At 35.1% G+C, this 27,946-nt stretch overlaps 3 protein-coding genes across 3 annotated transcripts; 2 read left to right on the top strand and 1 right to left on the bottom strand.

The window, feature by feature from the left end:
- Nucleotides 1-13,378: 13,378 nt before the first annotated feature.
- On the top strand, nt 13,379-17,714 carry LOC112783675 (uncharacterized). The gene is made up of 7 exons (XM_025826716.2): nt 13,379-14,371; nt 14,676-14,811; nt 15,823-15,904; nt 16,397-16,572; nt 16,713-16,850; nt 16,926-17,065; nt 17,144-17,714. Exons 1-7 carry the CDS (start codon nt 14,254-14,256, stop codon nt 17,404-17,406), a joined length of 1,053 nt encoding a protein of 350 aa, XP_025682501.1. The 5' UTR covers nt 13,379-14,253; the 3' UTR covers nt 17,407-17,714.
- Nucleotides 17,715-18,196: 482 nt separating this feature from the next.
- On the top strand, nt 18,197-20,151 carry LOC112783676 (probable histone H2A variant 3). Its single transcript, XM_025826717.3, has 2 exons — nt 18,197-18,671; nt 19,606-20,151. The coding sequence occupies exons 1-2, from the start codon at nt 18,555-18,557 to the stop codon at nt 19,900-19,902; spliced, it is 414 nt and encodes a 137-aa protein (XP_025682502.1). The 5' UTR covers nt 18,197-18,554; the 3' UTR covers nt 19,903-20,151.
- Nucleotides 20,152-21,243: 1,092 nt separating this feature from the next.
- On the bottom strand, nt 21,244-24,094 carry LOC112782269 (3-ketoacyl-CoA synthase 11). Its single transcript, XM_025824613.3, has 2 exons — nt 23,683-24,094; nt 21,244-22,948 (listed from the first exon to the last, which is right to left on the bottom strand). Exon 2 carries the CDS (start codon nt 22,939-22,941, stop codon nt 21,409-21,411), a length of 1,533 nt encoding a protein of 510 aa, XP_025680398.1. The 5' UTR covers nt 22,942-22,948; nt 23,683-24,094; the 3' UTR covers nt 21,244-21,408.
- Between the last annotated feature and the right edge of the window lie 3,852 nt (nt 24,095-27,946).

The raw sequence follows: 27,946 nt of genomic DNA, 5'->3' as shown, positions 1-27,946 counted from the left end.
AACCCAGACAGGAGCGAAAATTCTTCAAATCACCTGGTTCAACCAGCTAATCAGTGTCCACCCAATAGTTAGCCACCAATAGAGATTTTGAGGACCCATTGGAGATGAAGTTGCTTAGTAAGCTACGTAAACAATACACAATTTCTGTAACCAACAACTGTAAATATCAGTAATCTACCTAAAAATACACAACTTCTATCTAAAATCCCAATAAACTTATACCGAAACAACATAATCACAAGCAACTTCCAATGATTTACTAATACTATTATCAGTATTAGTATCACCCAACCGAATAAAATATATACAAGTATCTCAATTAAAAAATAAAAACTACAAAACACACAAAGAACACTCACAAATACATAGAGAATCACGGGAAAGAAGATTTTAATTTATCTTTTCACAAATAAAAGATTTGCAATTTTTTTCCCAACACATCACAGTTACAAAAAAGTAAATTAATATTTATTTGAAACAAAATCAGAGAACACATGCAAAACACATCACCTTCACCATTGGAGACAGCACTACCACCGCGACAATTTGGACCAAAGCAGATGACAGAGACATCAGAGAAAGTAGGACAACCAAAAGGGGGATTCTCTGAGAAGGTGAGCAAGGTTTTAGGCAGTGCAGCGAATCTTTTCATCCACGAGACAGCTCAATCACAACCAAAAACAAAGACACCAAAATATATACATTAGCATAACAACACTATACATGATGAACAGTGGCAAGCTAATAACATTGACCTTCATTTGCTCTTTCTTATCCTATCCCTGTTCAAAGTCCCAATCCACCAATCCCTTAAATAACACACACAAAAAGAAACAGATACCCAAATAAAAATCAAGACAAAAATCCCGATGTAAAAAAATCTAAAAATCGAAAAAGACATAAACTTGATGCTTACAGTAACACCAAAAACTAAAAAAAAAACTACAGATAATAAACCCTTTCAAATTAAGATACATACAAAGCATGGAAGATCAAACAACCACCAAGGAAAAAAGATAAAACGAAGACAAAGACACCAAAATGTATACATTAGCATAACAACCCTATACATGATGAACAGTGACAAGCTAATAACATTGACCTTCATCTGCTTTTTTTATCCTATCACTCTTCAAAATCCCAATCCACCAATCAAAATAGTAAGGGATACAAAACATTTTACTGATATAAAATAATGAATAATAAAAAACACACTAACAAAAATTCAGAGGAAGTAAAATAAACACAATTACACAGTCATAAATTCAAAATAAAATTCAAATAAGTCCTTGCAAAACCCCTTTTTCCAGCTACCCAAAATTATCCACACGAAAAGAACCAAATACCCATTAAAGGAACATACATTTGTTTTGTAACACCCTAATTAGCCTAAGCTTTACCTCGCGTCGTAAAGCAAAGGTTAATCAGAGATTACGACAGTTTTAAGCTCATACATATAATATATATAGAAGGAAAAACTACCAAAAGTACCCAAGAAGTTTACGAACGCTGACAAAAGTATCCATAAACTAAGGAAATTAACGCTATACACATGAAAGATAGGTTCCGTATGACAAAAGTATCCAAATCCTAATTTTTTGTTGATTTTTTAATAAAATTCCTAAACTACCCCACCTTAACCCCATTCTACCGTCACTCCCTCTCTTCTCTTCTTCCTCTCTCCTCACTTATCCCTCAAAAACCCTTACAGAATCACAGAAACTCTCCTCCTACTTTCTCATTGCCGTCCGCTACCCACCTACTCCATTACCGCCAATCTCTTCCCCTCTCACTGCTTCTTCCTCTCACTATTAAGGTGACTACAACACCTTCATCGCACACCTGTGACCCAACCTGAGGAGAATGCTGCCGTGGCACGCCTGTTGTAGCCGAGGAGAACGTCGTCGTGGCGTGTCTGACCCAGCCGAGGAGAATACCGTCATCGCACACCTGAGAAGAGAGAGGGGTCGTGGTACTCTTGCATGCAGAAAGCGGGTTCGGTAAAGAGAAATCAGAGAAGAAAGGGAGGCGGCACTGTGGATGGAGGTTCTGCCATTGACGATGTTACAGTCGGCCGGCAAAGAAAAAGGTATTTCTTTTTTTTAAAATATTTTTATTTTATTTTTCTTCTTTTCAGAAATTGATTTAGTTACTACTAAAATGATACTGTTCTATTTTTTTAAATCTGCTTTTATTTTTTATAAAGGCTGAGATTGATTTACAGAAGATCCAGTTGATGGCTACTTCTACTTCTGATTTTTGCTGAAATAAATTTCAAATTTGATGAATGGATTTGTTGATTTTTTATGGTTGATGGCTTTTTCTATTTCTAGTTTTGCTAAAGTGAATTGAAATTGGATGAATGGATTTGAAAATTTTTATGTTTTGAGTATTTTTTTTGTGTTCGATTAATTTGATTTGGGTATGGATTATAAACTTATGAGTGAATCGGTTGAGGTCTGATCTTCTACCACCACCACCACTACCATTGATTTTCGTCTGGTTTATTGTAGTAGTTTTGGACTCCATGGCAAGAGTTGGTGCAAATTGAGTTATAAAAGGTTGAAAAGTGAGTTGAGGTTGAGTGTAGGGTAGTTTAGGAATTTTATTAAAAAATCAACAAAAAATTTAGATTTGGATAGTTTTGTCATACGGAACCCATCTTTCATGGGTACAGCGTTAATTTCCTTAGTTTATGGGTACTTTTATCAGCGTTCGTAAACTTCATGGGTACTTTTGGTAGTTTTTCCATATATAGAAAGAATAGTATAATTTAGAAGCCCGATGAAGGATATAGCTCAAATACAGGATTTGAAAAGCACAAAACGTACTAGCGTAGCTTCTAACTTGAAGCACAAGAAACAAAGGTGATATAGAAAAAGATAAGTATATAATATTATAGAAAACTAGCCACGACTCGCGGAGTTTAAGCCGGCTAGCCATATACAGACTAACAGAGATCTGACAGTAAAAACAGCTTATACAAATTTTGTTCTCTCAATACAAGGCTCTAGGCAAAACAAAATACAAAAGTGAGAGACATATACAAAATAACTCAAATGACTCAAAAGAAGTATCCGGATCTTCCGCTTCTATCACCAACCAGACAACTCACTAAGGTGGGTTGTGACCTGCATCTTCAAAACACAACAGAAATATGGTATGAGAACCGGAGGTTCTCAATATGGTAACAGTGCCCAGTGATGTAGGATATAAGACCCCAGGACGCCAAAGGCAATCCTAAGCTTCATATCCATCACAAGAGTTCAAACTTAAAGCATTCTAAAACAAATAAGCATAGCTATATAAATCTTAACATAAATAAACGGGGTAATCTATCTTAGGGGATTTCTATTCTAACCAAACATCGCTGTCCCACAGCCTTCACCAACCGATCCTCCATGCGATCCCATCGCCACTGCCTTTCGAACCTCCTCAATCCCAGTAGAAAACACAGATAATGTACAATGCAAGTAAAACACAAGTTGAAGCATATAAGACAATTAATTCAAATAGCAATTAGGCATGTTATACAAATAGGCAAGCCATTTCAGTCAAAGCATACAAACAGATAGAAAATGCATATGATGAATGCCTATCCTACTGGCTATGATATCACATTGTCGGTTCAACTGCCACCTAACAAATCTCCATGGATATGTCGCCCTTCGGAATCATTATTGGGAACCCCCGAGATATAGTGCTCGGATCACTGTCCAGGGTTTTGTGCCTACACACTCTGATGATCCGAAGGGATACGAGCATGATACTCTTGCCACCGACCTCGCATCTTAACGTAAGTGGGATCCAACCGCCGTCCCTGCCGAGTGCATAGTGTCTCATAATCATAAAACAGTAGTTCAGTGGTTTTTCAGAAAACATTTTCAATATACATGGATCCATCATCTCATTCAGAGTCCTCGACTCATCTCAACCACTGTAAATTCACATCTCAGTTCTGAACTCAATAGTTTCTCAATTCTTTATCTCATACTATCATACATTAACCATTCATCACATAATGTCAAACCGTCCTCAGCACGCCAGAAACCTAGGCCTCCGTTTTCTAAGTTTTCCAAATAATGTCATCTAAAACCCCCCAAATTCTTTTCCAATGTTTTAAATGTCTAAAACTAGGCCCAAGAGTCCTAAAATAGTGTTAAAGAATCTTACAACCTTGTTGGGAAGGTAGAATAGTTGAAAACAAAGTAAAATTTGAGAAACAGGGCGTGTGCGTCCGCACAGAGGTGTGCGCGCGCACGGTCCGGAGAGTTTTAAAATGTGTGCGTACACACAGGTGTCAAAATTTACAAAGTCTTCGCTCGCACAACCTGTGCTAGCGCCCCCAACAGACTGGCCTTCTCAATGTGTGCGTGCGCATAGGTTGTATTTTCTCCTTGGTGTGTGAGCGCACAAGCTGTGCTAGCGCCGCAAGCAAACTGCCTGCCTCTTCGTGTGCGTGCGCATAGGTCTGTGCGTGGGCACATATTGAAATTTTCACAGAGGTGTGTGTCCGCACACGAGTGTGCATATGCACATACCAGAAAACACAGAATTCTGCAACTCTGCAGAATTTCATATTTTCAACACCAACTTTGAATGATCATAACTTCCTCTACAAAATTCCAATTCTTTCAAACTTTATATCATTTCGAAGAGTTTTCAATAAACTTTAATTCTAAACCAATTTTAACCGAATTTGAAAACTGAGGCAAAAGTTATGATCAGACAAAGTTCACCAAAATTCACTTTTACCAATTGTTCCCAAATTATCAATTTTTCCAACTTTCATATCTCAAACCAACCAAAACAATAACAAACCATTCCAAACTCTAATTTTTATCAAATATCACCCTTTATATCACAATACACCAAACTTACCACATTTCCATTCACATCTCATCATCTTCAACATCGACACCAATATATCACATTTTTACAACCACAATACCAAATCATCAATTTCAACATCACTTATATCATCACCATACCTTTTCAATTTACACAATCAATCATCATTATCATATTACCATCATTCATCATACTCAAACCCAACAATCATTAATTCATCATAAATCACCACATACCATCATTTAACAACTCAACAACCATTTAAATTCAGACCTATCCTATGGGTCACTAGCCTAAGTGTCCATGAATATTATATACTACATAGAAGAAACCGAAACCATACCTTGGCCGATTCCCTATATGCACCAAAACCCAAAACAAGCACAAGCAAGCTCTCAACTCCAAACCAAGCTTTCAATTCCACTTCAACAAGCACCAATATGTTCCAATAGCTCCCAAACTCACAACAATCAAGCTATACACATATAAATCACCACAAATCAACCTAGGGTTCAATATAAACATAATCTCATAAAGGTTCAAGAGCTCTTACCTTTCCCAATAGATTTGGGAGCCAAAACCCAATGCTAATCAAGGATTAGAGTGAACCTAAACATCCAAAATCAGAAAAAATCACTTAATCCCAAAGCCCTAAGAACCGAAATTTTGAAGAGAACAACTGAGAGGGATTCGAGATTTTTCTTACCAGTTTCTTATATGGGTTTTGTAGAGCTCTTCACAAGAAACGCGTAGCCGCAAACGGTGCAGCAATCGGAGCTCTGTAGCTCAAGATATGAGTTTGAGAAGATTGAAGTGAATAGTGTTCAATCTCTTCTCCTCTCCCTCTTTCAATTTCTGATGTGTGTGTTGTGTTTAATTGGTGTTGTGGCTGCATAGGTTCATTAAATGAACCTTATATATGTTGGGCTTGGGTCCAACTTGGGCCCGGTCCAACCCGTTAGCGTTTTTAGCCTGTTTGGCCCAACTTCGGGCCAAATCTTTAAGATTAACGTCCGATTTTTCATTTCTAATATTTTTCTAAGGTTTTTGACGGTTTTTACTTTTTCTCGTGCGGTACCGGGCATATTCGAATCGGTTCAACTGCCAGTTCGTAGTTTTTCACGATTTTTCACAAAAAGCACATTTTCTGAATCAGAAGGACCTACTGAGTCCAAAAATCATATTTAAATCCCCAAATTCTCATTCTAACTTTTCGGAATTTAATTTGGGCATTTAAATGATTTTATTCGTGAAAAATCCCATTCTTACATGTTTCCCTTCAATTAACAGACAACCAAAATCTATTTAAAAATCAGTTCCAATAACTCTCTCAGCCTATACTCTATATATCCACAATATGATCAGTAATTAGTAGCGAATTTTATGCAAAATTCTATAATAATGAAGATTGGGAGAAAAAGCAATGCTTCCACTTGGAAAACACTACAGCAACAAGACTCATATATCAATGCAACATTCAAGCAAAAAATAGTATGGTAGAAACAGTATACTATAGTACCTTCTCTTTGGAGACCACTAAAAAACCATTCTGTGATACCGATTCTCCCTCATTCTAGCTAGCGTGGAATTTTTTACAATTTCTGAAATTTTCATAATACAAAAAACCAGGGGTATAAAATATAGCGATTCAAAATAGTGATTCAAAATAAAATCCTTATTCCAAATAAACTTTTAATTGAATAAGCTCAACACTATCACACTGAGCATAGCCAATACCAAATCAAACTACACTAAGAAGAAATGATAATCACACCAAGAGCAAAAATAACACAACAAAAACCCCTCCACAAAATTAAAAATTAGACGAACTATAAAACAAATCAAAATCACAGAAAGCCACAAACATTGGAAAAAAACAGAAACGACCTCTTGTGCGACCTGTAGTTCTTGTGCAACCTGAAAAAAGACCAGAACGACCTCGCTGACCAGCTCCTGTTCATAGCCGGTGAATCTCTCGTGCCGTCGAGATCCGAATCGATGCCGGAGAACCTCGATCTTGAGCGGAGAAACGGAATCGCCAGGGAGTGTGGGCGCCGAAGCGAGGGCTGACGCTCTATGAGGTTGTAGACGCGACCGACGGTAGAGGCATCGCCGGTGATGGAGAAACGATGGAAGGACAAAGACGAGGAGAAATAGGGGAAAAACGAAAGAAAGAGAAGAAGAAAAAGAGCAAGCGAACGATGACAGAGGTGGCAAGAATGATCTGAAAGAAGAGAGAAAGAAGCTGAATTTGGGGAAGCTGGAGGAGGTGAATAGGGTTTCAATGAGAGAGAGACAAGAAGAGAACGAAGAGACAGAATAAACGAAGAAAGAGAAGATAAGGAAGATGAGCTGCGAAGTGGGACCCATGAAGTGATATTTTTGATAAAAAAGAAAATTCAAAAAACCCAGAAAATGCCACTTTGGATAAGTTTCTTCCACTATACCATTGTTATATAGATGTCAAAGCTCAATATAAAGAAACAAAGACTGCAGTGCTCACGGTTCAAGCCTCAAATTATCTCAATTGTTAATACTCATACTTAACTCACTTCACTATTAGCATTCACCGTAATTAGGCTATCAATACTTACATATCCTAATTCACTATAACAGTGCCCAACACCCTGGTTCTTACTCTTCTTGACAACTACCTTGCACTTCACTAACTTTACAACGGCGGCTACCATAAAGGACAGCAGCATTCATCCTACACCTACTTCATCACCTTCATTCCTACACCTAAATACAGGAAACCTACTTCTTTAGATACTTCACCAATGGTTAAACGAAGCTGCGCAACCTTAACTCTGTACCTACATTGAAAGCAAGCACCACACACACACACCGAATTCATACACATAAAGTAACAACTACAAAATCCAAAACAACCATTCCATAATCTTTCATTCTACCAATCCCAAATGAAAGCCCCAACCTTCTCTACTTAACGAAAAAGAACAAAACTTACCACAATGAACGGGACGGACTTAGGTCTTCAACATCTTTCCTCACCGGCATCAATCACGCAAACAATCTCAAAATCCACTTCAATTCATTTTTCACGACCACCGATCTGCACAACCGCGAGCTTCACACACGCCCTCGTTAGTCCGAATGGCCCACTATCACACATTGCTTCTCCCCCATAATCTTCACATTCTCCGACACCACCCAATCAACAATGCTCCTCTGCTGCTCTGTGTGGCTTCTTTCTCATCTATTCCTGTATTCCAATTTAAAACACTACCAGCCGATGTTGAAGCCGGCTGACTGCATGCACAAATCTTATTGCAAGCTTCATACACTACCTATCTAAGTTGGTCATTTTCGACAAAGACCTTCACAAGATGGGGTCATTCTCGTCTATTCCAACCTCTGAAAACAACAAATCTTAAGTGGGAAACTTGTTCGTACACAGAACATCAGAGTTCCAAATCCGTACGGGGGAACACGGGATAATTTTCCAATATAAAATTCATGAATTGTTAAGTTATATAGTTTCTAGCCTTTTCAGTTTTTGATGTGACCAGTTTGCCAATAACATAGAGTGAGTAACGCATGCAATAAGTTCAATTATGGACCTGGCTATGAAAACCTAATGTAATAAAAAAATGGCAAAAGGTCACATGGGTTGGAGACTTTGAGAAACATTATATCATTATTGGATTTTGTGATCCCCTTTCTCACATACTTGCATCTACAAATACTGGAGCTACTTCATGTGATTGGGTTCTAATTCAATTTAGGGCTACCATGGGTTTTCCATTCTACCTATGCGAGTTGGAAAGAAACCTGGAGTTTATCCCTCTTGGGACCGTTGTCGAAAACAGGTCTACAAGTTTAGAAACACAAAATATAAAGGTTTCATGTCATATAATGCTACTTTGAAATGGTTGGAGACGCGTGACGAGGAGGAAGACGATGACACCTTAAAAGAACCATACATGCATGACATTTCAGACAGTGTGTCCACCATGGGGAAGCTCCGGGTCTCGTCTTCACCAGTGGTGCAAGGAGAAAGAAATGGCAACAATAAGAGATTCTTGATTGTGGAGAGCATGGAGGTGATAATGTTAAAAGTATGCTCTACCTTTGGAGTTAGGCCACCGATATTCTTCCGTCATGAGAACCAATCTGAAGAGGGAACAAAAGTGTTTAGTTTTGCTGTGGTTTTGCCTTCTAACACAAGGGGTTTGGAGATAACAATTGTGAGTAAGTTAAACATGGATGAGGATATTACCAGAGAAGATGCATCATTCTACATGATCTAGAGGTTGCTCAATGCCACTGGCACCAAAATTCTTGACTACAACTATCGTGTTCTAACCCAGGTTTGGAAAGAATTGGAGGAGCTCCAACGCTAGCGTCGATGCCCAGACCGTGCGAAGATCATTGAATTTGAGAGGGAGGTAGCAAGTCTAAAGCAACAATTGCCTTTATTTCGTAACATGCTTACCTGATCATGAACTTGGCGATCTTTGTTTTATCATGTAATTACATTGGTTACGAGGTGTCCAATGAGCGAAGTGGTATGGTTATTATTTCACTACAGAATAAGGTCGATTAGCTACCACAAAAATAGTCGAAAAATCATTACTAATCTGACACAAAATATAATTTGTGACGGATTAGCTACCGCCTAGCAACCAATGCTTTTGTCACTAATTACAAGTCGCAGATCAGTAAGAAAACACAATAGTCACTGATTAATCGGAAAGTTTTTTAGAGACCGAATATATAGTCACAAATCCATCACTAAATTAAAAGCTAATTCCATAGAAGAAATTGGCTAAAAGGTAGTCGCTAATTAGCGACAAACTCTATTGCAGCAGACTCGTTGCTAAATCCAAGCTAACTTCGTGGACAAGATGAAATGCTTAATTGACGTTAATTAGCGAGGAATTTTTCCGAACCTAACTCGTTGTAACTTATCCACTAATATAATTACAAATCTATCACATTTTGTAGCAAATCTATTATTAATATTTAAAAATCCTTAATCAAATTTGTAGAAATTTTGTCGCAAAACCAAAGCTATTCTAAATGAGAAAGCAAAGTTACGAAGTAGTCGCTAATTTGCTAGAAAATAATATGTAGTCAATTAGTTGTAATAGTATCGCAAATGTCATCGTAAATTCTTTTTAAACTAGTAACCTGTGAAGCACAGACACTTTGTTTAGTTGCCATGTCGGCGTGTCAAACACATTTCGGACACGACGCATGGAGACACTCGTCTGATACGCGTGTCTCTCGTATCCAAACGTGTCCTGTCCAAAAAAACCGCCCAAACACAACCCGAGCACGGCCCAATAGTGTTTTGAAAAGTTCACTTCAGTTTTACACTTTTACTTTGACAAAAGATGCATTGTTTTGGTAAGTAAAAAACCTAACTTTTCACCTCTACTTCCAACCCGTCTCTAGCTCTACATCCACTCACCCTCTGCTCATTGCCGGTCTGCCGCCACCTCCAATCGTCACCACCATGGGTGTTTGTCGTCGTTGTTTGCTGCCGTTCACCGCCACTCTGGTCGCCACTTCTATCGTGCTCGTCATCGCTGCTCCCGTGCTCGTTGCTGTGTTCGTCGCTTCTCTAGTCACCATTTTGTTGTTGTCGTTGCTCCAGGTCTCGTTGTCGTGTTTGCCGCCTCTCTGGTCACCACTTTCACCGTGCTCATCGTTGCTACTCCCGTACTCTTCTGTCGTGCTCTTCTGCGTCCTCCATTTCAAGTAAGAGAGAATGTTTATTTTTCCATCAATCAATTTCTGGTTCTGTATTTCTATTTTTCTCTGGCCTCTGTGCTTCTTTTTGCTTCTGATTTGTTTTGTCACTTTTGTACTTCTATTTGGTTCTAGACTTCTTGTTCTGTGCATCTCGTTGGTTTTGTTTTATTTTGTTTTGTGCTTCTGGAATTTGGTATTGTTAGAGACTTCTTTTAGAATTTCTTACTGGCTGCTATGATAAGATTAGAAAGACACAGAAGAAAGACAAGAAGAAAGAAAAGTGGATTGATTATTAATGTGTTTTTTAGCATTTATAATAAGAAACTATTTGTTTCGCTAAACTTTTCATTCACATCTGCTAAGTCGTAACAGAGGCATGTTTATATTTGGTAGTATACTAGTATTATATAACAATTTATTTTTGGTAGTATACTAGTATTATATAACAATTTTCTTTGGTTCTGTTTTGTCTTTATGCTTTTTTTTGTTCTGTTTTGCTCAAAAAATTAAATTATGAAAAAATAATTTTGGTTCTTAAATTATTGTAGAATTGTGAGAGATGAGTTTAGAGAATATTCAAAATCATTTTGAAGAAAGTGTTGATAAGCCTTTATAAAATTTTGTAACAAAGAAAGATAAATCATCATAATGCTTTCCAGGCCTAGATGGTATTTGGCCATATACTTCAAGGTCTTTTGGATAAACTATGGTGAATTATTATCGATGATTGGGATTGATTGTTGTCATTAATGTGCTTAGGTCTCTTGGATAAGGTATGTGATTATTGGGTCCCTACATCTAGTGCATGGTTCTTCCTTTTTGGCTTTGTTCTAGTTCCTGACTTTGCTATTATTTTATTAGGGTTTGCAATTCTAGTTGTGCCATCACTCTTCTTGGATGCTTGAGCTGCCTAAGTCTACACTCTACAACCAATAACATAAAATAGAAATGTCAAGAAAATATTAATGAATCAATTCATACAAATAATTAGTAAAATATAGTTCGAAATCATCAATTCATACAAACTTTTTTTTCCCAAGGCATCCACCTTGCGCTTTTTAGGGCAGGTTCTTTCGTTGTGACTAAGTGCAAAACAGTAGGAGCAATTTTGTTGTTGTCCTTCCTTGGATAATTTTGCAAGTGGTCCAGTGTTCCTTGTCTCATCATCAGCCTTGTTCCTGCTCAACTTAGGTCTCCCTATTGATTTCCTAAAAGATGATGGTAGCACATCATCATTATGAGTCCGCTCCCACATATTTCTCCCACTATGGTGTATTTTGAGACTAAAATAACTCATTATATCAACAACCTGTCAGATAAATATTAACTCTTTATAAAACTCCCATGTTGATCATCAACAATCGAAACACACACTCACTCACACTAGGGCAAAATAAAAAAAAAAACTCAAAAGATAAAAAACCCCAAAACAAAAAAATATGAATATTCAACTATCAAAAGTAACAATCATACACACAACAGCATCACATAGCATAATGCAATAAGATGGGAACCAAACGGATAGTCAAGATTTTATCGATGAATACTTGAGAAGTCGTTCTTCAAGCGTTGAAGAGTTTTAAACTAACTACCCAGCTGGATTCTGAGAACAAGCGACCACCAATGTCACTTCTCTACCTTTGAATTGTGAATGATGAATGAAGATCGATAAGGTTTATGGCTTTATTTTTTGTTTCGTGTTTGACAAAAAGAAAAAGAGTTTACATGTTTATTTAACCACAAATCCTTTAAAGGGCCATGTAGGACATTTCATCAATTATTTAACTTTGATTTCACAACAAATTACAATGAAGCTAATTGAAAGTTTTTTTTATTCAAATAGGATATTTTAAATTTTAGGGATTAAAATAGAATTAGACCCAAATGTACGAGACCAATTTAATACTCATATTCTTAGCCGTAAATCTACAAGTAATCCTATAACATTGATCGAAATTTATTTTTTAATCTAAGCTTCATTTAAAATTCTGTCGTTAGTTAATGGATTGCTACACATATAAAGTAGGATTCAAATTTTCGACACTTATTTAAATGGACGAATGAGCTGATAACTCGATCAACCCAAATTGATGAATATCAATGAAGTTTTACAAGTAATAGGTTACACACAATTTAGTTGGGCCTAACCCATTGATAAATTGGACCTTGAAGATATAAGATCTATCTATGAGCGTATTATTTAAATCAAGATGGCCCTTTAGGATTAGCACAAGAGAAAAATTTAAGTTATCACAGAAAATAATTAATTCCTATAAGCATAAAATTTTAGGTTTTAGATTGGCCTGGTTAAATTATAAATCTGAACAGGAACCTTTTTGTTGGCAAGTTCAAGTTATATTGAGTCCAGACCTAAAATAAAAGTTATATATTTTGAGTCCAGTATAAAAAGGAAATTGTTTAAAATGTACTACCAAAAACATATTACAAACCAAAAAAACATGTTTAATTAAATTGAATCTCTCTTAAATAGTTGACTACAAAATATCTATTAGATTTTATGTTTAACATGTAAAAAATTCATTTTCATGTGTATGTTTTTTGGTTTTTATCATATTCTCTTCAACAATCTAATAATTAATTCATAGCGTGAATTTAAATTTTATTAAAAAGTTATTCGTCCGACAATAAATTACTGAAGATAGAAAAGATATTATTGTGTATATTGAACACCAATTGATTAGAAATAGATTTTCTTCAATTTTTTAACATTTAAAAGAATAAAGTATAATTTTTTATTATTAATCTTATAAATGTAATAAAAAATAAATATAAAAAAATAACAAAAAATAAAATTAAACAATTGATATTATTCAATTTTTTTTTATTGGAGAGCATCCACTCTCCCATTTAATTTGACCGAATTGATTCAACCACTTTTGAGTTTGGTTGCCCAATAAAAAAAAAAGGTTCTGATTTAGCTTGCTAATCCCAAGCAAATGTTTTACTTTTACGGTTTTACCCTTATTATGTTAGCTAATTAGCTTAGGTCTTCAATGAACGAACTCCTTGTGTCTTGGGGAGGCGGTGGGGTCCACATTTCATTGATCCTCTTCATCCATTCCCCGTTCTCGAAGCACTACAAGAAGGCAGATCCGCACCCATTTCTCCCTCGCCTCGTGCCTACTGCCTTCCTGGACAAACCCTGCCTGCACTCTTCCGCTTCCGCTCCCCTCTCCTTATCTTTTTATTTTTTTAAAATTAATTTTCATAGATTGTATTTACTATCAATTTGTTTATCATAATTTCGTTACAATTCGGTTTTGCTTTCTTCCTTTTTGGATCCAAAGTTTCTCTGTTTCCATCTTTTCTCAGCTCACAGGGTTCGGAATTCTTATGAGGCGGCTGTGTCCAATGTTATGCTATCAGTTTAATATACTCTCACTGAATTCATAATACACCAGAATTACTTCACTTCCTTGATCAATATATAGCGCTTTCGTTGGAATTAATTGTTCTACACTGATTGCCCCCTTCCTTTTCGAATCGTAGATTTAGGGTTTCTATAATCTAATATTCTATTGTTGCAATTGGAGTTAAACCAAAAGGAAAAAAAGAGGCGCGGCCAGAACCGCGTGGATTTTATTTTTTATTGGTGTGTTTGGATCTTCGTCACAGAGTAGGGTTCAGGTAGTGATATATTAAATCGTTTTTGGGAGAATGGATAAGAAAAAGGTTGCGGTTCCTCTTGTTTGCCATGGTCACTCTCGCCCGGTGGTTGATCTCTTCTACAGTCCTGTAACTCCCGATGGATTCTTTCTCATCAGTGCAAGCAAGGGTACACTCTCTCTCTCACTCTCTTCCACCATCACCTTCCCGTTAAATTCATTGTATTCAATGATTTATCGTAAATTGTTTAGAAATGATCTCGTGTGTGTAAATTAAGTTGTAATTTATGGATCTGACTTGTGAAATCCGTATTAGTGTAGCTGAATGAACGGATTGTTGTGTTTCCTGTTTTCTCTACCTTTTTTTTGGAGTGTGTGTTGATATTATTAATTATATATTGTCAATGTTGATTTTGTCGTGTATGGATGATGATGATGATGTGATGATATGTGTGCTTTGCCTGTGTTTTTCAGATTCTAGTCCTATGCTCAGGAATGGAGAGACTGGGGATTGGATTGGAACATTTGAAGGGCACAAAGGTGCGGTGTGGAGTTGCTGCTTGGATACTAATGCGTTGCGTGCTGCTACTGCTTCTGCTGATTTTTCAACGTATGTTATTGTTAAGCTTGTTCGTTATTAAGCTTAGTCACTGCTCGTTTACATTTTGGTGTGCCTAGATAGATGGTTTCTTTTAAGCTCAACCTGCATGAACAAAAAGGGACTGATTGTTAAAGTTGATTCAGTGCACATTAGTTACATCCTATTTAGTCGAACAAAAAGGGACTGATTGTTCCCCTTTTCTGCATTCGCCTTCTTGCCAGTGCACACTGTGTTATGACGCACAGACACAAACATATACATAACATACATATGAATGAAATTGAAGATTGAAAGAAATAAAGATTTATTAATTCGTAATATCATATATATAAATGTTACCAACTTTATCATTGTTTAAGATTTGAAAAGCCAATGTTGGGTTCGTTTTATCTTTTCAAATTCTAAATATGCTAGTTGATACTGGATTTCACTCGTATAGTTGAGCTTTATGAAGATAGAAAATTGAACCCACAAATGTATATAGTTGATGTGTCATATGAGATCCAGTAGAGACGCTAGTCCAAGGTGTTTACGTGACAAAATGTTACACTCCTTCCGTTTCATAATAACTGTCACTTTCACTTTTTTGGTTCATTGAAAAATTAATATATTTAGTCAATGCCAAAGTCTACATACATTAGTTTTTCAGTGAACCAAAAAAGTGAAAGTGACAGTTATTATGAAACGGAGGGAGTATTTGTTTTTCATAAGTTGTTAGCTATTTATTACCTTAGAAACTTGATCATAGATTGAGACAGTTATGTTAATCATTGTGCTAGCTGCTAGATTTCTTGTTCTTGTCTTGGCAAGTTAATGATTGTATATAGGCGAATAATTATTATATCTTGTCTTTTAGTTATATGTGTGAGTCAAAGCATTTGTGCTTTTTCTTTTATTTTTTTATCGTTGCTTGCTATTTGCAGTGGGATTTAGACCCAACAGTTTCTGGCTTTACACTATGTTGTAGAGATTGTTGCGGATTTATTAAACATTTACATATCATCTTTGTTCCTCGTGCAGGAAAGTCTGGGATGCATTAACAGGAGATGAGTTGCATTCTTTTGAGCATAAACATATTGTTCGAGCATGTGCTTTTTCTGAGGTAGGCTTGGTGATGTCATTATTTTCATATTGATTACTGTTTACGTTGATATACTTTTCTGTATAAGGAGAAATGATGCACTGGTTACAATTTACAAAATGATAAAACTAAATGGACATAAATGAATCATAAAAAGGGGAGATTGGATAATGATTTTTGAAGCATCAACACACAATAGTTTATTAAATCTAAATACCAATATTATATTTAGCCGGATGGTATCATTACTTCCATTCCTAGTTTCAAAGATCTACTTTTCCAAATTTCAAATGGATATTCTACGGTGATTTTTGTCAAATCCAATCTTGTCATGTCGAAATAGGTTGTGTGTGTAGTTAAAATTCTTTTCCTGAATGCCTTTACTTAATATTATAGATAATTTGAATTTGGGGATATCATCAGGGATATCATCAAGTGTTCAAGATCTGGGTCTTGCCTTTAAGTGCTTTGTTTTCATAAGCATTGATGTATTATTTGTATACTTTGGATCAGGATACACACCTTTTGCTCACTGGAGGAGTTGAGAAAATTCTCCGAATTTATGATTTGAATCGACCTGATGCACCACCCAGGGAAGTTGATAAATCTCCTGGTTCAGTGAGAACTGTTGCATGGCTTCATAGTGACCAGACAATATTGAGTTCTTGTACTGATATGGGTGGAGTCAGGTACATGCCCATTTACCACCCATTTGATTTTGAAGACTTGGTTTTATTTTTATTTTTATTTTTATTTTTCGTTTTCTTGTTTTAACTTATAAATCTAGCAACACTTCTGTATTTTGCACTGAATCTAGCTGATTTGACAGGCTATGGGATGTAAGAAGTGGTAAAATAGTACAGACACTTGAAACCAAGTCATCTGTTACAAGTGCAGAAGTGAGTCAGGATGGCCGTTATATTACAACTGCTGATGGTTCTAGTGTGAAGTTCTGGGATGCTAATTAGTAAGTTCAGGTGTTGTTGACATCTTTTCATGAAAATATGTGTAATGGGTACATGATGTTACCTTTGTTTTTCAGCTATGGATTAGTAAAGAGCTATGACATGCCTTGTACGGTGGAATCTGCATCCTTGGAGCCAAAGTATGGGAACAAGTTTGCTGCTGGAGGAGAAGACATGTGGGTTCGTGTGTTTGATTTCCATACAGGCAGTGAGATTGGTGAGTTACTGACCATTAGTTTTCTTTACCTTCTTGTGTTATGTATATAAATCTTTTGATGATCTATTTGAATCGCAGCATGCAACAAGGGCCACCATGGTCCTGTCCACTGTGTCCGTTTCTCTCCCGGAGGAGAATCATATGCCTCAGGATCTGAGGACGGAACCATCAGAATATGGCAGACAGGTCCATTGACTCAGGAAGACTCGGAGGCTTTACCTGCAAATGGATCAATTGAGAAGGTGAAGGTAACTGCGGATGAGGTTTCACGCAAGATTGAGGGATTTCATATTGCAGATGAGGGGAAATCCAAAGAGAAGGAAGAGGCAGGGGAGGAGTAATGCTCTAATAATAAGCACATTTTGTTTGGCAGAGTGTCGGTTTTCTTATATCAAGAGACCTACTTTATATAGCTGATAGTAAACTACATTTTGTAAATTTTTAGATTGTATTGGACATTTACTGAACTGAACGATCTTGTTCTAGAAGCTTTATGGTTGCTTTCGTTTCAACTCTATTTTGGGAGTTTTGGGGATATAGGAATGGACGTGGTATACTTGTTCAAAAATCATGACCATTGAAGTGACTTTAGAGTTTAGTCTATTTGTGTTTGGATTAGTTTTACAAATTATGGAGTTTTGTTATTTTATTTCTTATTTCATCTGCTTAGATTAAGTATAGGAAACTCAGAAAAGCTTATAGACAATTAATAAATGATATTTAGGTTTTAGTGGTTCGATAGCTGAGTATCATATGATAGAATATTGTGACATTTACCCTGCCTTATTATAGTAATGATCTCAATCATCATATTAAATGAATTGATTCTTTTTTAACTAATTGTGGTAAGCAAACTGAGGACTTTTGGAAAGAGGGGGAAAAAAAAGAAAAGAAAAGACACACATGCACGCAGTCTCACTGAGGACTCAGGTACTGAGGGTGCAACGAGTGTTGACGCACTCCTTACCAGTTACCATCTCGTTGCAAGCGCAAAAACATAAAATCGGTCTTCTCACAAACGGTCATTGTGATTTGTGACAATTTATCCTCAATGTGTTTATAGAAGAGTTAGAAGATGAGAAAAAACTGTACTTAAACATGTAATAATTAATTTAAAAAAAGCACAAAAGCAAAAGAAAAAGAATAAAAAGGTAAAGTTTAAGCGTCACAAACGAGCTACCGAGCAACCTTTAACAACTGCAACGGCACACCATTGTGGACTACAAGGATAGAAGCGTAATTTGAGGAGATAACAGTATGGTTAAGTAAGAGGGACGGGGGCAAAGATGTAATTAAAGAGAAGTAGAAGGGCAGAAGGAGGAGTGATGAATAAAAAAGGGGTTGGTATTGAGAGAAGCGAGAGTCGGGGGATTAAGATCCTGATCCGGAAATCAAATCCCTTTGGGTTTGGAGTCTGAGACCGCATTCGCCTTCTCTCTCTTTCTCTCTTTGTGCGATTCTTCTGCGAGCTCGTTTTGGCGGGAAAAAGATGTCGGGGAAGGGAGCCAAGGGTTTGATAACAGGGAAAACCTCCGCCGCCGCCGCCGCCAGCAAAGACAAGGACAAGAAGAAACCAATCTCTCGCTCCTCTCGTGCCGGCCTTCAGGTATTTCAGATCCCACCTTCTCTTCAATTCCTTTTCCGCTCGCTTTTTCTGATCGAGCATTGCGTCGTTCTTGCCGTTGTAACCATTTCAATTATGTTGCCGTAAAGTAGATGTTATTAACTTGAAGGTTTTGATAGAACGGAATGGCTTTGGTGCAAAATGTCTTCTGTTGTGTTTGGGACTTTGTATTCTTCGCAAATTGATGGCATGCTTGCGATCTGCAAACTTAGCATAGCACGCTCCCTTTGACTTTGTTAACTTGTCATGCGGTAATGGTACATATTTGCTTCTTGTCTGATTGTGGACACTCTATGCGCTTTGAAAATTCTTCCTGTGAAGCTACTTACTGTGATAATTTTGTTTGAGACATTTATTGTGTGTTTAGTGTGTAATTGGCATTTAGAGTGTGTCTGGACATATACTTTAAATGTGAATATACTACTATGTGTTGATTACGATAGAAACTGCTTTCGCATTACTTGATGTGCATTGTGCAGTTTACCTCACTGGCTTTAGATTGCTGCAATTTAACCCAGTCAAAATTTTTTATTGTGTTGATCACTTGATTGAGAAACCAATCAATTTGTATTTACCTTATTCTGTTATCGTTTATAAATTTAAATGATTGGCATTAACGGAATGCTCAATTTAACCGATTGATAGTTGACTGCGGTAGCTTATATATCGAGTAAAATTGAATTCCTATGTATTTACTTTTCTTTCTTTTTAGAATTTGTCCTTTCTGTTCTAGGGTATGGACCATGTTGGAGATAAGCTATGAATATTCATTGAACTTCATAACCTTGTTGAGTTTACTTAGCATGTTCTCTTGTGTTTTTTTCCCATTGAACTGTGTCAGCCAAGTTTGCCTCAGGCAAGTGGCATCTGCTACATGTTCTTGTTATTATGTGATATTCTGTAATGTGATCTGCAGTTCCCAGTTGGCCGTATCCACCGTCTTTTGAAGTCAAGGACTACAGCTCATGGTAGAGTTGGGGCCACAGCTGCTGTATACTCTGCTGCTATCTTGGAGTATCTAACTGCTGAGGTTTTGGAGCTTGCCGGGAATGCTAGCAAGGATCTCAAGGTTAAACGTATTACCCCAAGGCATTTGCAGCTTGCAATTCGTGGTGATGAGGAGCTTGATACCCTGATTAAAGGAACAATTGCTGGAGGAGGTGTAATTCCCCATATTCACAAGTCTCTTATCAACAAATCTTCCAAGGAATAGATTGCTGAATGCTGATGGATTATTAATAGCTTGTTTGATGGAAAGTGGAAATTTTCTGTCTCTGTTAATTGTGGATTTGTTAGGGTGCTCTTTCTAGACAGTAGGGCCTGCTATTTATGTTTTAAGTATCTGTCTATTATCAGTGTACTTGATATTCTGTTTCTCTACTTAGCATGGTACTAATCTTAGTCAAGGATATAATGTCATTTTACTTCAATATTGGAATTTGCTATTTGATCATCATTGCATGTGGTGCTGCCTGTTAAGTAATGAATAATTTGCCTTGTACTTTAATTCCTTTCCTTGCACGCTAGTATGCCCGTGATTGCTAGAGATTGCAGCTTATCGGCACTGTGTTTATTCAGACAAAATCATTAGTTTTATATATTTGCGGGTTGCATGATTGCACCCCTCCTGCATGAGGATAAGAACACTTTCTCCAAGAAGCAGCAAGTATATTCCTGTTAACTCCAATGTCATTCGGATTTGGGTATACGTTAACGGATTCTGGGTAGACGAGTTTGGAGTAGGTCTTTTTATGCAGTGTGTATTATTTTATGTGAGAACTCCTTAGAACTCCGAGAAATGAAATAGAATATTTATCATGCCTTTAATTGAGACGATAGAACTCGGAATATCGAACTGTAAGAACAAGGAATACATTGACAAGGAAGTATATTAACTATTAAGGATATTTATTAAAGAATTAAATGTATAATGAATTAAAAGTTTTAATATATTGAAATTTTAAGAGTTTGTTCTCTATGAAGAGAACTTTATTTTTAGTATTTTAAATTACTCTTAAAGGAACTTTGTTTACATTTTCTTTTTCTTCTTTTAATAGCTTTACTGAAACAAGAATGAATAGTTATCAAATATCAATCCTGCTGTGCGTGCCCTCTTATATCAATTTTGATTCTTTGCAGTTTTGGTTTTGTTTTGCTATGTTTTATTATTTCACATACTAAAGACCTCATCGGCCATCACTAATCACAATAACAGCCTTGGATAAATGAGGGACCCTCTATATCACAATCTTCAGAGTCTTTGGATGCTTATTTACTATTTTGCTTGCATTGCTTCGCTACCAACACAAGAGAATACCACAAATGGGAATGCAACAAACACAACCTAAGTTAATGCATACCACTGCCTTAGACACACTCATAAATCGTGTAAAGATGCTAACAAAGAACACATCGACTTAGAACAGCAACTCAACCATTGAAAACGTTAATTCCAATCTTGTAAGAGAAACCATGGTTTGGAATTGCATTTCACCCCCACGGGCCACGGTCTAGACCCATCACAGATATAGTCCTCAGATGTCAGAAGTCACAGTAATCAAAGCTCAAGCACCAATTAGATTTAACATGCCCCAAAGCAAAATAGAACTCCTAAATTTGAACATGACTTTGAAAACACAAGTTTTACAGTAGATCAGAAGGAAAATTAACTTACAACTAACACCTAATGGTGATACACAACATTTGAAAATTCCATCCTTCAGATGGCAGATACCCTTGGAACTTCCACTGGAAATTTGTGTATCTCATCCATCCAAGGGTTCTTCTCCTTAGCAGGGTTGATGGTCTTGAGAGCCTTCCATACTGCACTGTTGCACTTGAATCCTGAGCCAAATGCAATCTGCCATGTTCTATCTCCCTTCCTAATCCTTCCTTTGGCCTCTGTGTATGCCAGTTCATACCAAAGTGAACTGCTAGAGGTGTTTCCAAATCGATAAAGTGTCATCCTCGATGGCTCCATATGCCAAGGAGATAGCTGCAGGTTCTTCTCCAGTTCATCCAAAACAGCCCTACCTCCAGCATGGATGCAGAAATGTTCGAAAGCTAGCTTGAAATCAGGGATATAAGGTTTGATCTTCATCTTCAGGAGTTTCTTTCCAACTAATGTGGCAAAGAATAGAAGCTGTTCGGACATAGGAAGTACAAGAGGCCCCAATGTAGTGATATTGGTTTTTAATGCGTCCCCTGCAACTGCCATCAGATCCTTTGACAAAGTAACACCAATCTTGCCTGCTTCATCTTCTTCTTGGGTGACACAGCTGAAGCACTTATCATCAGCACCCTTGTTAGTGCGAACAGTGGTGACTAATTGGTATTTGGATCGTCTTCTGTCGGAGCTTTTGTTCGACAGCAGAACTGCAGCTCCTCCCATACGAAACAGGCAATTAGAAACAAGCTTTGATCGATCATTTCCAAAATACCAATTCAGTGTGATATTCTCCATGCTAATGATCAGTGCATAGGAATTAGGATGGGCCTGGAGAAGATCTTTAGCAAGATCAATTGAGATTAGCCCTGCACTGCATCCCATCCCACCTAAGTTGTAGCTTCTTATGTTCCCTCGAAGCTTGTAGTGATTGACAACCATTGCTGAAAGCGATGGAGTTGGGTTGAACAGGCTGCAATTCACAATTAGAATCCCAATGTCTTTAGGATTTACAGAGGTCTTAGCGAATAGCTCATCAATGGCTCCAAACATCACAGTCTCGGCTTCTTTTCTAGCTTCTTTCATCGTAGGATTGGGAGGAATGTTGAGAACAGCTTCCGGAAGGTAAGTGTTCTCTCCCAGGCCAGATCTCTCAAGGATCTTCTGCTGGAATGCAAGATTTTCCTCAGTGAAGGTGGCAGCCAACCGGGAGTGCTCCATAAATACCCTCTTCGTGCATTTCCGGGATTCTTCAGGCTTGTAGCAGGCAAAATTAACAAGGTACACAGGTTGAGGGCGAGTCAAAAAGTAAAGGGTGGACAAGAACACAAGGAGGGTCGAGCAAAGAATAACAGAAATCAAGTTGTATTGCAGATGCTGCCATAGATCATGGAGGTCTTGTAAGGAGAAAGTGGAGAGCTGTGCAGAAATCAGCACCACAAGTGGGGAAAGGAATAGGTACATTCCATGGGAGATGAGGTAATGGTAACCAAGCTTGACATACTTCAATCTAACGGATTTCTTGAAATCAGGAAGGTTCCTAGATGATGATGGCACCAAGGGTGCATCTGCTTTTGCATCAGCCATTTTCACCCTGTCATAAAAGAGAAAAAAATGAATCCATTTTAGTTAGATAGCTTGCTAAAATGAAAAGAAAAAATGTTGACAAAACAAACAAACATCTTTTGAGCATAGAACATCTTTATAGTCCAGTCCTGGCAAAAGATCCCTTTACAAAGAATTCTACCAAAGCACATTATTAAAAAGCAAGTTTTTTTGTTAAGGAAAAAAGCTTGCTTTCTCTAACTTGAGGCACAAAGCACTGAGAAAATCAAAATCAGATGTAAAGGTAAAAAATCTGCATATGTGAATCAGTGAGTGAAATTGAACTGAAGCGAAAGCACATTTTGTCCCCCTTTTCAGTAAGACCCATATGTGATCTGTATTCAAATCCATTTAGCTTATTCTATCTCTCTATACATGAAACCCAGGAAATCTCAGCTAGGAATTTGACATGAATCCATTTATTCACATGCAGATATGTTATTATGAATTTTTCAAAAATAAAAAGGAAAGACATTGAATCGAAGCAAGATTTCGGTTTGAGGAAGCCCATTCCAGATGAAGAATAACAAAAATAAATAAATATATATACATAACAAAAAAAAAAAAAAAAAAAAAACACAGAAGCGAGAACAGCATAAAAAGCAAGCAATGGGGGGAGAGAGAAGCAAGAATTAAGTTAAAAGTAAAAAAAAAAAAAAAAAAAAGTTAAGGGAATTAGCAGAGCATGGGAAATGAAAGAGAGGGCAGTTGCAAAAATTGTACCTTGGAATGCAACGCGAACAGAAAGATCACACAGGAATGAATGAACGAATGAATAAATGTCGAAGGAGAAGAGAGGAAGTGAGAAAAAAGAGGAATAGAAACAATAATAAATAAATAACAATAATAATGATATGATTTAAATGGTTACTTATAGTGCTTAGTGATACCCAGAAAGAAAGTAGGAGATGACAGGTATTAGTTTCATAAATTCGGTTCCGTTTTAAATCAAAGAGTTAACGTGATTTCATTTTAAAGGTGAAACAATTGTAATAATAAATTAATTGTGTTAGAACAAGTTGCGGAAATGGCTTCTATAGTCTTCACTGTACAGCTGCAATTATTTTTTGGTATCTTGTACAACTGCAATTTAATCAATCTCTTATTTTAGTATCGTACATATTTTGATTTTGACAATAAAATAATTTTTTTTTCATATTAGTTTATAATGCGGATGTTAGGTAATGTTTAGTGGAGAGACAGAAATTAAAAAATTGAGATTAAGAGACAGAAACTGAAATAATTTTCATTATTTTATTTAGTGTAAAGTGGGAGACAAAAATTGAAACAAGGATAAAGTTTTAATTTTAATTTGTACAAAGGGTAAAATTAGAATTAATTAATTGAAATGAGGTTTTTTAGGTATAAAATGTTATTAAAGTTTCAGTTTTCGTCTCTAAAAATTTCAGTCTCCTGTGTCTTCACTTTTTGGAGGTACTGAAATACTGAAATTTTGGAGACAGAGACAGAAATTTTAGTACTAATCTCTGAGCCAATAAACATAATACTGAATTTTAGTCTCCCAATCTCTATCTTAATACCTCAAAACAAACGCTATTAGAGGCTAATATTTTTATATAAAAAGAAAAGTTGATAAGTATTAATTTAAATATAAGATAAATATTAAAAATATATATTAGTTTAACATTTGTGGTTTATAATTTAAATATAAATTATCATTCATATTAATCATATTTTAATATTTTTTTATTAATATTCTTATGTTTCAATTCATATTAGTTTGCTTTAATATTTCATTCTATTATTAATATTTTACTCTCTCGTTCCTCTTTTTTAAAAAAATAATTTTAAATAAATATATTTAACAACAATTAAATAAAGATTTAATTAATCTGTTGGTCCTTATAGTTTCGTAAAATTTTCAATTAGGTCTTTATATTTTTTTTTTCCTTTTAATTGAGTCTTTGCACTAAATTTTATTTTTTAATTGGGTCTCTATATTTTTTTCTTTTTATTTGGGTTCTTGCACCAATTTTTTTATTGGGTCCTTATATAATTAAATCAATTACGGTTAAAAATGACCTAATTGAAAAAAAAATTTGGTGTAGGAACTCAACTAAAAAAAATATAAAAACCTAATTAAAAGTTTTGCAAAACAATAAGACCAACAGAGTAATTAAACCTTAAATAAATATACAAATTCACATTAATATTTTCTTCTGTTTTTTGTTTTCTCCCACACAAAATATTAACGTAACATTTTGTTTCTAAAGTTTTTTCTTTTGTTGTTAAGTAAAAATACATATTCTTGTAACAAAAATAAATAAATAAACTGATATTAACTTAATTATAGTTCTGAAAAAAGAGAAAATAAAAATAGTATAATATTAAATGGTTCTGGGATTAGTAAAAAGGAATTAATGAAAAAAATGAAAAGACAATCCTAATACATAGTTAGTTAAAGAATTAAGGCGTGAAGATTTCAGACTATACTAATAAAATAAGAATGAATGAGTAAAAAAATTAAGAATAAGGGAAAAAAATAATTAATGAATTAAAATAAGGAAGCTTCTTTATTATAGCAACATGAAGAGCAGGCGGGCGCCCACTAAGTTGACCACCATATATTATCGCGTTGAATGCATTGGTCATAGTTGGCTTAGCCGTTTGGTTACTTCTTTCAAACCGTTAAGTTTTTCAAATTGAAGAGGTCATATGCAAATTCAGTTAGCCATTAATTAATATTATTATCATGTTAACAGAAATTTGTTAATTGTTTATGATAAATTAACAAAATTATTTAAAAAGTTAACTATATATTAGAATATTTTAGATGTACCTTATAAAATAATTTCCATGAAATAATTTTTTTCTTCATTTTCTCACTAATATTAACAAATAATATATCTGTATAATTACTAAAAAAATATTAATTAATTTTTAAAATTTGAAAACATTTAAAATATTAAATTTAGATTTTATTTAAAAAAAATTTTAAATGATATATTATTATTCAAAAGAAATAGATTCTTTTAATTTTTTTAATAATTAAAATTTATTATTAATTTTATAAGTAGAATAAAAAATAAATATAAACTAAAAGAAATAATAATACAAAATTAAAAATCAGACTTTACACTTTTAATTTCTTTTAACAATTGAGAGGATGGATTAGTCGAATATGTTAGAAGTGGTTGTTAGTAGTTACCTAAGTTAGCCCTAAAATCAATGTCCCTTTTTTTATAAGTTAAAGAAAAAAAAAGCATACGACAAAATGGGGGTGAACAGTTATCTTGGAATTCGTACTTTTGTTTGGTATGAAGGATTCGTTGCGAAATTGCGTTTCGGAGTATTTGTGTTCTGTCTGGCATCAATAGTCACTGTCCGATCATCACAGGTTGGGATTTTCTCCGTCGTTGGATTGGACTACAAAACAAAAACATGCATAGGACTTCGCACCTCATGCCCTCATGCTTCATGCATTGCACACTCTCTTTTTACACCCAAGACATGTCACAACACACGCTTATTCTCATTTTTTACTTCTCCTATTTTAGAAGATAAACAATATTTCTATTTTTTGATTTTTTCAATAATATTCGAGATTATGATTAAATAAAAATGTTACGTTATTAATTAATGAATATGTTATATTACTAGTTAATAAATATATTACTAATAAAATTACAAAATTATAAAATTGTCAAACCATATTAAATATGTATATTAAAGATAGTAAATATTTAAATTGTTATTTTATAAGATGTAAATAAGAGAAAAAGAGAAACTTAACAGGTAATTTTTTTTTAATATATTATCACCTAAAATACTATTGATTTAAGCATCAAAATATTTTTCTCAATACATTATCACTTAGTTCTAACGTTGTCAAATTAAAATTTCTAAATCTCATTAGTTTATCACCTCAACAAAAGGTACGAATATTATCATTTGTTTTAATTATTTTAGAATGTATACCTTTTTTACTTTAATTTTAAGATTGTATAGCAATAAGAAAAAAAATGCAATTATATACTGTATATAAAAAGAAAAATGGTGTATTCTTTATTTTTCTCTCATAATTTTTTTATGAAAATAAGATACGTAACATTTGATTCGAATTAAAAATTTACGATTTTATTTTACTATGAGAATATACATTACAAAATTTTATCTTTAATTTCTCTCCCAATTGTTCTCTTAGCTCCCTCGATTTTAATATTAACTGTGTTATTAGTGTACAAAATTTTTTTGCAAGCTAATTAATTTTTTTTTCATGGTATCCTCAAACTCAAACTCAACAAGTTAATAATTAATTTTTTTTGGATTAAAATTTTATTTAAAAATTTATTATTAACTAATAAATTATTACGTATATAATACGAAATTCAAATGGACAAACTTACTCAATAAATATACTATAGAAATTAGTTGTCGTTAAGCCGACAAATATAAAAAATTTAGGTTTAGGGACCAAAAAAAATTATAACTAGTGTTTGAACTTGAAGTTTATAGTTATAATTAGGTCCATTATTAATGAACAGAAACCCTAAAAATTATCGATGAACATAGTCCATTATGAAATCAGGCAAAATTTGGCTGATATAGTGTCAGCTCTTGCATGGAAGAATGGGTGCATCGGAGTTGGAGCTCCCTCCCGCCACACCTCCAAGTGGTGTTGTAGCTGCCACTTGGCTTCTTCATCCCTCATAATGGTGCCTCATCCTCATTGGTCCTCTATTTTTTCTTGGGCTTTGGCTCGTCCAGCCCATCACAAAAAACATTAGATCAACACCCTGACCAACAAAAGGAAAAAGATGTACATCTACAAGCATAAATTAATTAAAATATTCGTACAATATACCTAATTTATAATAATGTGTTTCTTTGTATCTCTATCGAATTAGTCATTCACAACTATACCCTTGTTTGAATAAAGGGGATCCAGATTTAGTTAAGCCCCCATGTTAAATGGAAAGTTTTGGGTCCACAGAATTAAGAAGCTCCAAATATGATTCTCATTACA

The sequence above is a fragment of the Arachis hypogaea genome, chromosome 20 (assembly GCF_003086295.3).
Source record: "Arachis hypogaea cultivar Tifrunner chromosome 20, arahy.Tifrunner.gnm2.J5K5, whole genome shotgun sequence".
Lineage (NCBI taxonomy): Eukaryota > Viridiplantae > Streptophyta > Magnoliopsida > Fabales > Fabaceae > Arachis > Arachis hypogaea.
Note: the sequence above shows the minus strand (reverse complement) of the source record. Positions and strands in the feature narration are given on the sequence as shown.